General features: G+C 39.5%; 1 protein-coding gene across 2 annotated transcripts in view; it reads left to right on the forward strand.

The window, feature by feature from the left end:
• The window catches only part of LOC141750189 (disheveled-associated activator of morphogenesis 2-like), a 44,292-nt gene extending 30,393 nt beyond the window's left edge, over window positions 1–13,899 (forward strand). The window contains exons 12-18 of one of the 2 annotated variants that reach the window (XM_074604882.1): window positions 1,762–1,914; window positions 3,514–3,643; window positions 3,767–3,799; window positions 5,560–5,663; window positions 6,988–7,071; window positions 10,644–10,772; window positions 11,934–13,899. In XM_074604882.1, coding sequence (XP_074460983.1) covers window positions 1,762–1,914; window positions 3,514–3,643; window positions 3,767–3,799; window positions 5,560–5,663; window positions 6,988–7,071; window positions 10,644–10,748 — 609 coding nt within the window. In that variant the 3' untranslated portion in view covers window positions 10,749–10,772; window positions 11,934–13,899. Of the gene's footprint in view, window positions 1–1,761; window positions 1,915–3,513; window positions 3,644–3,766; window positions 3,800–5,559; window positions 5,664–6,987; window positions 7,072–10,643 lie in introns of both variants that reach the window. The other variant, XM_074604881.1, reaches the window with a different exon arrangement.
• The last annotated feature ends 1,101 nt before the right edge of the window (window positions 13,900–15,000 follow it).

A 15,000-nucleotide genomic window follows, 5' to 3' on the forward strand; every position in this document is an offset into this window, starting at 1 on the left:
GGTTCAAAACAAAGCACAGTAAAAAAATATTGGGATAAATGACGGCTATGATATGCATGTATATACATGCATGTGCATTTAATATACTTATTCCACTAAGGTTCAAGAAGCAGTTGCTAATGGGCCTGGCAGTGGAATAGACATCCACAAAGCAGGGAGAAAAGAACAGGAAAGGATTTTCAAATTTTTATTTGGTGTTGTTAAACTTTCCTCTTTCTTTGTCCAGTAATAAGACAGAAGCGAATTTCGCCATTGAAATTCAATTCCTTTTGTGGGGAGGTTCTTGCCCCGTAAGCTGAAAGAATCAATGTAAAGTCATAGATACTTAGAGCAAGTTTATTCGACCAGCATCTCATAGACATTTACTACTGTCAGAAGACTGAAGGAGGCTGTTCACCCTAAGGATTACAGCAACTAATTGAAATGTTGCAGGCCAGAGTTCAAGTCCCTCTGTTTTTTTCAGGATGACCTAGGGGTGGGGGGGATGCAAATAAACAGTGTCCCAGTCTCATGGACTGGATCTTCCTGTTCCAAACTGCTGCCTTACCTGCCAGGGTTTGTATATGCTTTGATTCAAAACAAAGTATTTCGACACAATCTGTCTCTATGAAAATTTCATAATGTTTCAAATGTTTTGCTCTTATTTGTCATGGGAATGAAAACAAAACTTGAAGGTTCTGCAATTCCGAGTTGTTATCCTTTGTCTGGCTGTGATTAAAAGCATAGTAACAGGGAACAAAACTTAGAAGAGGAACAGATGGAAAACGCTTGGGAGATGCACAGATTTCTGACCCTGCCTGGTACAATGCTACACCTTTGCTGTCCTCGACCGAAACCAAATATTTGAATATTTGGAAGCTATTGTATATACTGTTTGCTTTGGAGGATATTTAATGTTCATTGAAGAGCTGGTTAGTTGTCTAAGTATTTTCTTACTTATACACGTTAATGCATGTTTGTAAAACATAGATTATACACCTAAAATTCTATGGGACAATCTGAATATTGGCTTTCAGCTCTGTGATGTGCTATAAAAGTTTTAACAATGGCTTTCAACTCTCCTGTGTATTTCATCTTTTCCCTGTTTTTAAATTTGTGTGTTTTAAATTTGTGGTGACCGATGAAGAGAGGTGTGGTGCTAAAAAAATACATATTTCCTAATTTAAACAAAAACCACCTCTTGTGTCTATAGCCCTAGAAGGGAGGTGGCTTCCCCGGGAGAACAAAAATTGATACCGAGTTTGATTACAGGAAATTATTATTCTTCCTTGTGGGGAAACTGTGTTAAGAATTTTGATAAGATAACAGTCTTCAGGCTGGTATAAACAGAAGGGAGGGAGGTGAAGGGTGGAGAACCTTATACTGCACTTCAGGCTATCTGCTTCCCCTGATGCCTGACATTTGGTGCAATCTGGTGCATTCAAACAGCACAGTACTTTTTCTTCAGAAGCATTTTTAAGAGATGAGGTTGAAGTCGTTTTGGCAGGGCTGGTTTGGCAGCCAGAAAGGGTATGACCTCCATTGGGCGCAGGGTAACTGTGCCAACACCAGCTTTATCTCGGTGGGAGACTTTTAACTGGTCCTTCCTGAAAACCCCTGGCCTGTTCCCCCAGGGACATTGAATCAGAAGGTATCCGTCAGCTAAAGCGTGACTTGCTTCAGGTAGGGACAACGAGGCTTTTGGCAAAGGGAAGGTTTGATTGGCACCATTGATTTATTCACATTTTCAGTTTGAACTGAAGGAAGATTTGTGTGTTTCAGCTAATAAACCAGAAAATCCAAGCGAGTAAGCAGCTGCAATCCAGCCAGAAGTTTGTTGCTGTCTTGGAGTACATTTTAGCCATTGGGAACCATTTAAATGAAAAGGCTGGAAAGGACAAGGCTAAAGGATTTCGACTGTCATCTTTGACCAAAGTGAGTAAATATTTTTGTCATCATTAAAATCATCATATTATAAGGTATTTTAGCCATTAATATTAACTTAGTTTTGCCCTGAATGTGGGGAAAGGCAATCATTTTTAATGAGAAGCTAACATTTTAACATCTGTTCTTGGTCACACTAGAAACAAAATCCCGTTTAACAATGTGTTCTTTAATGTGTGTTATAACAAGATGCATTTCCCCATTTCAGACAGCAGCACTGGCTAGATGGGGGCATTGTGGTGTTGGACACACTGTGTTTCTAATGAGGTAGAACATCAAAATGCCGACTGCCCTGATATTAAGAACCCCTGGCTAGAAGAGGCATCCAAGCTGCAGGCCCCTGGTTAGATGCAAGTTTAGATAAATTGTATTCTGCGGTTTTGTGCAGAGCACTGTTGTATGGATCCTCTTCATTTCTCTGTGGTCAGAAGCTGTAACTATGGCATTTCTTCAGTGGTAGCTGCACTTTTATGGCGCTGGAGTAATTTCTTAGCGCTCCGTTTTACTTCAATACAAAGGTCTTTTGCAGCAAGTGGTACGATGCCACTTTAAGGTAAAGTTTCAAAAGTAGAATGTAAATAAATGAATAATTTCAAAGGGAATGAAATTTGCCTGTGATGGTTTTAACTCCCCCATCATTGCTCTGCTGGATGATTGAATAGCGGACGAAGACGGCAGTTGTGATCTTTCCTTTTTCCTGACAGAGATCTGCTGTACAAGAAGCACCATCTAGCTCTTAGTTCTTTAACTGTCTCTTCACTGACCTACCACTTGCGTGACATTAGTCTGAGTTTTCCATTAGTTTTAAGGAAACTGCTTTCCCCTCTTCACCTGAATTTGCCATCAGAAAATGCTGCCACTGAGCACAGGGTTTTTCTTCTCCACCTGACAGCGGCAGAGCATCATACTCTTATCCTCAAAAGTAAGAAATACATACGGATTTCCTAAGCTGCCTCCTACCTTTAACACTATCGTAAGATTATGCCTGATCTGTAAATAGAAGAGAGAAGGATTTTTATTTTGTTTTTGTGAGGTATCATTCCCATCTGGAGGCTTTAATATATGAGTGAGTGATTTATAACTCTCGTGACAATTCTGAGACAAAACTTGCATTCTTTTCTTTTTTTTTTAATATATATAATGGCTGTAATACCACATCTATCATAATGAAAAATGCCTACAAAATCATTTTCTGCCACAGAGCATCTTCCCAGATTCAATTAAGGAACTTTACTATCTTCGTAAACACAGCACACTGCTTTTAAATGGAAAGGAATAATTACTGTGTTTGGACATCCAAAATCAGTTGCAATCAATTAGGGTACCTTAAGTTAAAAAAGACCCCTGTGAATAAGAAGACACAAAAGAACAAGGAAGGTGAATGGATATGAAAGTGTAAAGCTGATCTTAATCAAGAATGTCTGTGAAATGGCAGATTGAAAAGGGGAAGTTTAATTTCATTGTGTTTTCTATTCTTGTCAAATTTACCTGGGAGCTATCAACATCCCTGCTGTTTCTTTTTTTTTCCTTTTTTTTTTTCTTAAAGTATAATAGCTCAGTCTGTCAATTATTGCTCTATGCTATTTGCAGTTGCCTCTGTTGCGGGGAAAGGAGAGGACGTTCACCTTGCTTCATGCCCTTGTGGAACAGATCTTCTTACATGAGCCTGATTTGGCTAAATTTTCTCAGGAGTTGACAGAATTTGAAGCTGTTCCTGATGGTAAGAGAACTGAGGAGAAAAAAATAATCAACAAATAAAAAAAATGAAGTCCTTCAACTATTGTGGAAACTCCCATCCTCACAATATGATTCTTAGCATTATTTTCCTTCTCTTCCTTTCCAGCTTCCATGAAGGGCCTCAGTGCTGAAGTTGATGGTATGTAAATGTGGTTTCTAAATTCAGAGAAAGATTTTCATACGCTGTGCAGTCATTTGGAACAGTTTTTCATTGCACTTCTGTAGTTTGTAAAGCGAGGTAAAGGTTCAAAACATTGAGGTAAAGTGTTGCTATGGTGATACTTAACCTGCCATGTTACTGTGAAGAATTTTTAAAAAAGAAATATTAAAGTGTGTCCAGGTGGTTTAGAAAAATAAAAAATATACTGCCCATGGTAAATAGAGTTTATCATAAACTACAAATGTTAAGCGATACAAGTGTCTGTCAAAGTTGCGGCTGTAGCGGAGTCTCCGAGAGCAGGCAATGCAGCAGGAGAAAACTTCCTACAGTACAGTCCTGAAGTTCAAGAATTTCTTTGAACCAAACTGGTGTCCTTCTCAAGAAAGGAGTGAAGTCAACAGGAGGGAACAGAATAAGGTTGTTCAAATGTAAGATAGGCTTTGAGAGACGTTTACAAATTACCATTGAACAGTATCACAAGGTGGTGACCAGTGAAGTCAATGGATTTTAGATGGAACCCTTTGAGAGCTGATAGAGAAGGTGTATGAGTGGATGAAAATTACTTGTATTGTGTTGGAAGTTTATAAAAAAAAATAAATCTGTCTTTTGAAAATGTGGCATGGATGTTGACTGTAACTACAGACCAATATATCCTATTTCAGCTTTTGATAACGTACCTCAATGCTAGTTGCTCTCAGTTTTTGGTTTGAAAAACCCTTGCTCCTATTCTGCTGGCCTTTGGGAATCAGCCAGGCATGTAGCTTGAGGCTACCAAAGTGTGTTTTTATTCTGTTCCAAGAAATTCCAATCAACCTCTTAGGAGACATACGTAACTAAAACCAGCACTATTTACCTGCAGTGACTTGTGGGGAATATGTTGGTAGCAATTCAAAATCACTAAATATTTTAAAGACTGTTTTGGAAAGCCATGGGTAAAATAGTAAAATAGACATAGTACCAGAAACCGTTGGGAGCTATTGAAGGAGATGAATTATGGGAACTGGGGGAGATTGACTGGCCTCTTCCCTCCATGGATTCCTGATGGGCCCAGTGTAGATCACTTTTATTTTCTGAATCCCATTCTCCAGAGCAGAGAGGGAAAGAGATGCACCAAATGCCACTGAACCAGCCTTTCTCAGCGTGTAGTTCAGTGCGCATCCTGGGGCTCATCTACTGCAAGTATCGCATGAGCACAAGGGGAGGAAGATGCTGGACTGCAGCCTGGCTCAGTTCAGGACTGAGCCCCTGGAGCCAAGTCTGTATTCGCTTCTCCCCCCATTTCACACCACGAGAGGTCCCACGGTAGCAGTCTGATGTAGCACTCGGTGCCAACTGACAAGATTTTTTACTGTTACATAGAGTTGAATTTTTGCTCTTTTATCTCTAAAGGAACCCTGAACTTTCTACACAAAAATGTGGGTTTGAAGAATGTTATTTTCATTGCTAATCCCAATGCTCAAAGCTAGGAAAGGTCAAATTTACGGCTGCTGCATAACCATACTATCGACCTCTTCATTATTCTGCAGTTGCTTGTGAAGTGATCACATACTACGTTTTCCCATAAGATCCATGCCTCTTCTGGGATTTCTATTTCAAAACAGAAAGTTAATATTGCTAGATGAACATATTGTAGACCCATATTCTCCTAAATTTTCCGTGTGTCCTAAATTAAACATTTGCAGTCCTTTGGACACAACTGCATGCTAGTGAAATTTCTCATTTTCTTTCTCTTTTGTTAGTTTTAAAAAAAGAATTGGAAAATGTTATTCAGTGCAGGCGGCTTATTAAACCCAAGACAATCAAAGCAACGCCCCAGGAGTCACAGTTCTGCAGGGAACTAAAGGTAACATTATCATGACCCTATTGTGGGCTGGAGGTAAAAGATGAGTAACGCGCTTAATTTTTGCTGAGTCCTGCCCTGGCAAGGGGGTCAGGCGCATTTGAGGGAAAGCGGCCTTTTATTCCCCTCTGATAGTGTCTCATAGTGTTCGCTGCAGCATGGGAAGGGCTTTTCAGAGTTTCTGCATCTCCTGCTTTTGCTTCACAGGCAAATGGGCTGGAGTGGATGAGGAACAGGTAGCCCCACTGTTGCTCATGATAAGTACTTTGCAATAATAGCAATTCTAGAGCACATATGAATTTGCGATAACTTTCTCTGCCCTTAGACAGAAGAGAAAATAGCATAGAGAAACATCATCCAAGGGCATGCCTATGTTGTGAGTATAGGTTGGATGGTTCTGCCCATGCTAGAGGCAGAACGAGGTGGGCTGGAAGTCACAATGCAGCTGAGCAGGCTGGAGAGAGCCCAGTTCTGGCCAGGAGTCACCAGAGCCAAACACAAGGCTTATTAGCTCAGGGGCAAAGAACTTCATTAACTCTCAAGAGCACTGTTGTGCCAGTTATGAATGGGGCTACTTCCAGCGAGGGTGTTCCCCACTGCCGCGGTGTGGACGTGCTCATCTCGGCTGTCCTGGATATCTTCGTGCTGTGCTTCACTGGGTAGTGTTGGCTAAACCCATACAGAGTCACAGAATCTTCATGGTTGGAAAGGACCCCTAAGATCATTGAGTCCAACCAAACAACCTACAATCTCTGCCACTAGAGCATGCCCTGAAGTGCCACATCTAGACGTTTCTTAAATACCTCTAGGGATGGTGACTCAACCACCTCCCTGGGCAGGCTGTTCCAGTGCCATTTCCTTCTCCCTTGGAACAGCTCAAGGCTATGCTTCTTCAATACATATTAAGTTGTCTTGTATATGTATAAGGTATATATAAATGTGTATGTTACAAAGAAACTGAGATTAAGAAGTTTTGTTTCTAAGGCCTTGTTTATGACTCCTCAAGAACTAACAACTGGGAGTGTTTACTTCATGTGCAAAAAAGCTAGACTATGCCAAACGATGCTTACCTAGTCCTGTCAATTTTAATAGATTTAGGTAGTGCCATTGGATGATACAGTAAAAAATTCTGTAACACTGATTTTTTTTTTTTTTTTAATCTTTGATGTCTTAATACTTGCAAGGAAATGTATGCTTATCTTTTGTGAAATGTGAAATTTTTGTGACATGAAAATTTTGACTTGAATCATCTTGTTTTCACTGCTGTTTAATTTCTGCTTTAATATTATGCTCCTATACCAAATTAAGAAGTTTTATTTTATTACAGGATTTAATTCAGAAATATGAAGGGGATCTATCCCAGCTGTCAAAAAGATGTGATGAAATGAAGAAGCTTTATACCAACATACTGGTACGTATCATATTAAAGTGCAATGAAAAGAAATCTACATTTCTCTAAAAAAAAAAAGGGGGGGAAGAAAGAAGTGCTAGAAATTCCCATACTTCCACATGCTTAATACTTATGCAGAAAGCAAAAAAAAAAAAATCACACCTAACATTAGTGGAGTATTTTGAATGAAAATCTGGCTTTTATTTTTCTTGAGGACTTACAGCCCACATTTTAGAGGGTCTACAGTCCAAGCGTCAAAAAGAAAAGTAGATTTTCACCAACGTTATAAATTCAACGAGTTTAACTGTTGAATGTTTTCAACATGTTACAGAAAACACGCTAGGGAAAACAGCACGCTTTTCTGGTGCCTACCAGTAATTGTGTTTTTGGCTGGTAGGCAGCTGCAAATCTTTTGTTACTGGGGCTGAAGGTTTTCTCTAGTGACAAACTTATAGTCCATGGCATTGATTTAGCTACTGTTATTCGAATGTGAAAGAGACAGGGATAAAGATGTTAGTAGTAGCACAGATCTAAAAATGAGCAGAGCAGAAAGGAAGCTCCACGGGCAGAAGATTTCTGATAAAGATTGTCTGTTCTTGTTTGTTCCTATTATACTCACCCACACTTGCACTGGAGAAGCACCTAATTTTCTCCATCATTTTTTCTTCTGAACAGAAGCAATCCGTCTAGGTCCAATACACTAGAAAACGTTTTTTGTGTCAGAAGGTCACACCAGAAGGAATGATAGAAGCTCCACGCTGCAATTTTTAACAACATAGCATGTAGATTCCTTGTTCAGGACAATGTTCTTGGAGTGTGATGGAAATTCAGTAGGTCTCTGCTATGGTAACGGTGTTGGCAGAACAGTCACATTAGGAGGTTTTAAGGAAAGGGACAGATCTGCTGAAATGCAGTGCTAATCTCTGAAACTGGAATAACTTGCTGGCCCTGGGATTACCACACAGCTTTAAGTGGTGGTGGTGGTTTTTGTTTGGTTTTTTTTTTTTTTTACCCCTTTTTTACAAGGGGGAGGGATTAGAAGTCGAGAAGTTTTATGATAGGCAAATGTTACACAGAAGATACAGCCAGGAAGACCTTTGGGGACCTATCTGAACAGACATTGAAGATTAGTGAGACATTTTACCAAGGAAACTTAATTAATAATGTTTTACTAAAATTAACATTGTAAGAATGTGCAAGGGTTTCTTTGTGTCTCTTGCAGCCTTTCACAAATGGGAAAAATGATTTGGTGTAGGGTAACAAGCCGAATTTGTATGGTAGCAAAAGAATTAGACAAAGAACTCAGTCCCAAGCCTACAAAAAAGGTTGAAGGACCAGGATAAAGCAAGAAGAAAAAAAAAGTGGAAAAACAGTGTAAATGAGAGAATTAGCAATTGAGTAACATGAGTGGAAATGGTTGAAAAGTATTCACCAAATTCCAAAAGTGGGGAGACTTTTGCTGTAAAACCTTTGGGGGACACTTCTTGCATGGGGTATGTAAGAATTTGACTTAAAAGTCACCTTCAGAAGGAGTCAGTGTCATGTGGCCGAGAGCTGTGCCGTGCCCTGTGAGTGCTGGATGCGCCCTCCTGCGCGTGCATACTCTGTCGTAATCCTTCTGCACGGACACTCTTTCTCTCCAGCTGTGTCCATTCAGCCAGGAGGCGTTACGCGTGTGATGCCGTGCTGCAGAGATATGTGTGAGGCTCTTTGGCTTCCTTCCTTGTATTGGAAACCCTCATCTGAAACTCTTATTTGCATCTGAAGAGGATTTCATTTTCCATGTAGCTGGAAGTTTCCTCAAGTTTTAACTCAGTTGCTTTTTGCCCTCCCTTCCCGGTTATTCTCTAAAGTTAGGCATTTGATATATTTCTCTCACTTAGAATGTTTTTTTTTTTTTTTCCTTCTGAATAATGTTATTGCTAGGCAGATCTTTTTTGCATATTTATAAAGGAGGAAAAATGTAAAGCAAATATAAAATAGGATGGGTGATCAAAGACCAGGCTATCATCTCAACAGCACTAGGAAGGAATAGTCCATTTTACCTGGGGGAATATCTGATCTGGAAATGTGTTGTAGGTAGTCATGGAAATCATGTTGCACATAAAACAAAAATCCACAGGCCTACCTTTATGATTTTATATTCTGCTTATAAAATCAATAATGACCTTGGCATGTGACACTTCTATGGAATGAACAATAAATTGGGGATAACTGCCTGTGGTATAGCTGTGGGCTATCAACTTCTCACAGATGGTCATTAGCTCCAGGAAATGCCTCTCTCATTACTGTTTAACCGATGGTACACCATGGGTGAGTGGCGAGGCATGCTAAAGATCAAGAGCTTGGAGCACCCAGGAGGTGCAATTAGGAACACAACAGGCAAAACTATTAATCAGGTGTCATTGGCTAACGTTAAAGTTTTTGTGACTGGATTATGAGAGTTGTTTCTTTCACTGTGTTTCTGATTTCCAGGCAGGGGGTTTGCTCCTAAGAACATGTTAGATGATGTCAAGGTGAACACACTTAGATAATGACAGATGCCTGTCCAAACCTTTCCGTATATTTCAGTTGCAGTCTGAAATACTGAAATACAACTACATTGCTGTTCAGCCTTGGGAGAGCTGTATCCCCCAATTACAGAGTAGCTCTCAATTATAGCCGAGATAAGAACTTGTAGCAAGACGAGATGCCTTTTGAACCTTTTGATGAAGCCTTTGGAGCATATTCTCTAGATTTGTTCTGCTCAATTAGAAAGCTGTTGCAGGCAGAGTTATGTTCTTTAACTCATTGATCCCATTAAGGAGGAATCTTTGAAAACGATGACAAACCTCTTGAATTAAACCTTAGCAACAGATTTAATATCAAAAATCCTTTCTTATCCTAGAACTGGAGAACCTACGTGGAACTGATTTTAGCTAATGCAGGAATCCCTCTCCTAGTACTGGACTTTGTAGTGTGACTGACTTTCACTTCCTCTTTTACAGCAGAGCAGACATGATGCCAATACTGTTCACGTCTTTTTCAAAAACTTTCCATCTGTTCACCCTTTCCAGGTGAAGGAAAGAAGAAAACAGGGAAAGGTGGCTCTCTGATAAATTACTTTTTCTTCTAAAAATGTCTGCTCCCCTATGAATATATTTGTTTGCAAAGCAAAATGTCAAAAAAAGGAAAACTTTTTGGCTTGAACATGCTGCTACCATGCACACCATGGAATATAAACTGTTTCCCTAGTGTACGCAATTTCTTTTATGAATGGGTTCATCTAACAAACTGCAGAGCCAGGAAGCTTCATGATTTACTGATATCTGTCCTCTTCAGCTGGAGATCTATAGTCCAGCCAGAAAGACTGGGTTATACAGAAACCCAGGTTACTGAGGTAACTCAATGACAACTCCTTGGGGCCACTTTTGCTTGGGACGTTTTGGATCTCAGCTTACTGGAGATTTTAGCCAGCTCTAAGTTGTTTATTATTATTATTATTAAAGGTATTTAACATTTCTCCTGCTTTTTTAATTTCATTAAGATCCTAGACATGGTTTAGATTACTTGGATATACTAACATTAAATATTTTTCTCTTTCAAAATTACAGGTAAAATTTGGGGAGCCGCAAGACCTAGACTCTCAGGAATTATTTGGATGGATATCTTCATTCATTAGTGAGTTTAGGAATGCCTGTGCTGAAGTCATGCCGTAAGGACAACACAAATCTTATAACGAGGTGAGGGAAAGAGAAGTCCAGGAAACAATGTTTAAGTTAATTGGTTTGAAAGTTTCTCTACTAATAAGTAGCACATAGACCATGTATAGTCTGTACAGCAATATACCTTGATTTTCAAGAGATATTCTGTTTATAATATGTAATTTGTAAGTGGTATTTGACCTGTACGATCACAGACCGGTTCTGAGCCTCTCCCTCGTTTTTTCCGATGTACGTGCTGTTGTACCTTGATATACCCGTATATTTAGAAATGAGATACTTTTGACATTTTATAATTTCTCTTTTTAATCTTTTCCTTTGATACTCAGTCTGCTGACTGAGTTTTAACTATTACTTTCAATGAATAAGTTTCTGTATGGTGATCTAATTTTTAATTATTTTTGGCATAGTTTTCTAAATAATACTTCACAAGGTTTTTGATGAAATGGGGAGCTGTTACCCACAGAGGACAATATTTAGCAAAAATTCTTATTTTTCCTTCTGCTGCCTTAGTATGTAATGAAGAAAGTATCTAGCTGGGTGTTGGGGTTTTTTTTCTCCTGAAGTAGCACAATAAAGTAGTGCCTTTCATGGCTAATGTCATGTATTCAGGTAAAATACTATAGAATTCAATCAATATGTGAGATTTGCATTAGCAGGAAGAGAAAAATATCAGAGAAGCAAAATAAAAATGCGTCATGAAGCATCTAAGTAATAGATACTGGAGGTAATTATGCATGGTTTTCAAAAGAGAAAATGCTTCTGTTGCATTTGTTGGTTTTTACATATTTTTAATTAGAATAATTATCTGGAGCTCAAATGTATGAGAAGAAAAGGAGGCCTTTAAATGCAAAGACAAAATGGACGTCTTTAACACTGAAAGCAGGAAATAGTTCTAAAAGGTCATTGATAAAATTTGGCATTTTCTCTAGCCGTTTTGCAAATAGTGTTTGAAAAAAAGTGTATTACCTGACTTACTTTAGGTCTGACTGCCCAGGTCACACAGTGTTTGGGTTTTGATGGAAACACTGAACACTCTTCCTGACTTCAGTGCTAGAAGGAGTTAGGGCCAACCATCTGAAAGGCTTAGATGCACTTACACCTTAAAATTGCATTATCACAACCCTCTCTCAGCTGGCATTTACAATTTCTTTATATCCAGCATTTCATTTGCTGTTCTAGGTGTGACCACTGCTGAACATCTAGGTATGTAGAGAAAGGTCCAGTAAAGAGCCCGGGCACCCACCAGCTAGCTGCTGCTATACCTACATTCTTAGTGCTGGTCACCAGGAATACAGAGACACTTGGACTCTGTCTGGAAAGCAGAGTTAAAAGAAGCCCAAGGTTTTTTTTCTTTTCTTGGCCTCAGTACTTTAAAGGGCATCGCAGGCTGCAGTTCCTGGGAGCTTATAGCTTCTAATGTGCCATGACTGGCAGCACACCCCCATGAGAAAAGGCAGAAAAGCGTTCCTGAGGCTAATGTGCCCATCACCAAAGGCAAGGGCTTCATTTCACAACAACCTCAATAAGTCCACTGAGGAAAGGGGATGCAGCTGAACCCCTGCCCTCCACGGGTGCTCTTGCTTGGAAGCCAAATCTGCTCCCAAGGGCAGGTACACACATCTTCTGTTTCAAAGAAGTGGGAAGGGATCGTAACTGCTCTTTTACAATGATAGTTGTCACCTCTATTTTGAGGACTCAAATCCTTACAGTCCTCCTCTTAAAGGCATGCTCTGGTCAAAAGGTGTGCTGAGCAGGCAGCATCTCATTCCTGGCCAGCGAGCAATAGCTCAGGGAAATGTCTTCAACAGGAGGCATCAGGTGTTAAGCAAAGATGAAGAGCAAAGGAGCAACTTCTCTTCCAGCTTCATGTGAAGCAAACCTGGCACCAGCTGTGACTGCCAATGATGGGCTTCGTAGCTTAACTTCTCTGCCTTAAATCCACCCCTCATCTTAGAGGATGTCTAAAAAGATCTTTGAGGAAGAGGCTCAACAGACTATGTATTTTATATGCTTAATATAATCTTCCAGGCACCTACCTATCATACATAGAAACTGTCTCGCATCAGGTAGAGGATGCCTGAACTAGAGCTCTGCATTGAAGCAGCAGAAAAGTACCCAGTGGGTCCCCTCAGCTTTGTACCGCCCGTGTTGCTGCCATCCATAAGCTCTTGCATGTCTGCACTAACAAAGTGCATCTTTTTGGCTTCTCAACAGTCTTGTCAGGACTATGCTTCCAGTTCGGAACATGCAGCCATGTTTCCCAGAGGAAAAAGGAATAATAATAATAAAAAAAAAAAGCAGCAAAATTAGTACCCCTGATACTTATTTTACAGAAAATTATTTACAGAAGCAAATAAAGGGATTTAATTTTGCAGAAAACATATTGGCTATATTTACATCAAGTCAGCATCAGAGCAGTGATATTTGCTTGACACTGAAGTCAGTAGCATCCGTCTATCAGGAGCTACAGCTTTATGTTGCTCATTTCTGATTGAAAGAGGAAAATTAAATTCCTTTTTAATTTCTTGCATGTCTATACCACAATACCCTATGCAGTGCATGTACATGCACTGAAAACAACACTTGCAGATTTTGATGTGTATTGTTACTGCTCCAGAATCTGAACCATCTTCATTTATATGTGAATCATGTAAGATAATCCTGCATACAAGTGCCATTTCCATGGTATCAAGATCCCTGCATCCCTGAACAGCATTCGTGATGGTCATGATAAGTTTCATGTTTTTCTACCATTATCTTAGCTCAGGAGTCCTGGGAAGTATTTTTTAACTAAATAATTTTCTCTCTCTTTTTTTTTTCCATGACTCACTTTTTCCCCTAGTCTTTTTCCTCTATTATTATATCTAACAGCTTGTACTTGTTTTATAGCTCAGCTGGCATGGCCTCTTCCAATTAAAAATATATTCTACACAGTAGTCGATATCTGTGTCTTTGTGTGAATATCCTGGAGCATTAATTTAAAAAATTAATGTCCAAATACCTTCTTGGCAAGAAATTCTAGCCCCTTCAGAGAGCACAAAGCTTTCCTATGGAGCGGGAGCTTACTGAGGAGACATGTTTCAATTTTCTCAAACAAGCTATTTCTTCAGTGACTGTGAGTTTCAGAGACCTCCTGAATTATATGTAAAAATAAATAAATAGACCTTGTTGCCTAACTCATTCTTTTTTTCCCAAGTGTTATTCGTTAAGACTGGGTTTTTCAAGTCTCTTAAAGGCAACTCTATTACTAAGTTTTAGTGGTATAAAGAATAATAGCTGCTACGCCTCAACATTTATTTGGAATTACAAGCTCTAAGTCTCCATGTGGATAATGTCTGTGGAATCCTTCCTTAGCAGCTGACAGTTTATCCTGCAAACCTGGAGTTATAATAGTCAAAGCATCAGGTGAGCCTTCTGTTTGTGGAAATTAATACAATTGGGAGCACTCCGACAAGAAGCAACCTGCAAGAACTGTAGTGTTTTTACATGTGGGTTATTTGTCTCCTTACAAAACCCACAAAGCTGACACTTGGTATGTTATGAAATATGAAAACTTAATGATGACGCTATATAAGTAGTTCTGCTCAGTAAAATTCATCTCAATATTCAGTTGTGTGAAGTAAGGCTGTGGGTCAAATACTGTACTGACTTTTCTTTCATGGCAGCTCAGCTATGTAAGGACTGCTTGCCCCTGAAGGAAATAGAGATCTCTTTTGAAAGTTTCTTTCCTTAAAATGCACACCTCTGCTAGTATGTGCAGTACTTCAGCAAGAACAGAACAGATGATTTCTGGATGTCATATTAAACATTAGTTTTCTCCAGCAAAAGTGTGATGGTGAGAAGCCCCGTGCTCTGGGACTGGAGCTCCACAGAGAAATCTCTGACTTCATCCACCTGCCCAGTGTCTCTGTGTATTCAAATCTGTCCCGAGAAACGCGGTAAGGAATGGAGCTCATACAGGCACAGGTGGCGGAACTGACTTGAGCTCCCAGAGGGGCCAGTGTTACACGTGTGCCAGCACTCACAAGGGTTTTCCAAGAATTCACAGTTTGAAATACAAGTATCTTCCCCCAGAGGCAGAAATTTTCCCAGCCTTACCTCAAACCAAAAATGTAATGAGCTGAGATTATCCAACACTAGACTGAGTGGAGAAAATTTATCTTCCATAAACGGAAAATGATATTGTAGGACAGTGGCTGAGCTTTGCTGTCCAGTTTTCCTTTTTTTTTTTTTTTTTTCTTTCCTA

This window comes from Larus michahellis, chromosome 12 (assembly GCF_964199755.1).
Source record: "Larus michahellis chromosome 12, bLarMic1.1, whole genome shotgun sequence".
NCBI classification, from domain to species: Eukaryota; Metazoa; Chordata; class Aves; order Charadriiformes; family Laridae; genus Larus; species Larus michahellis.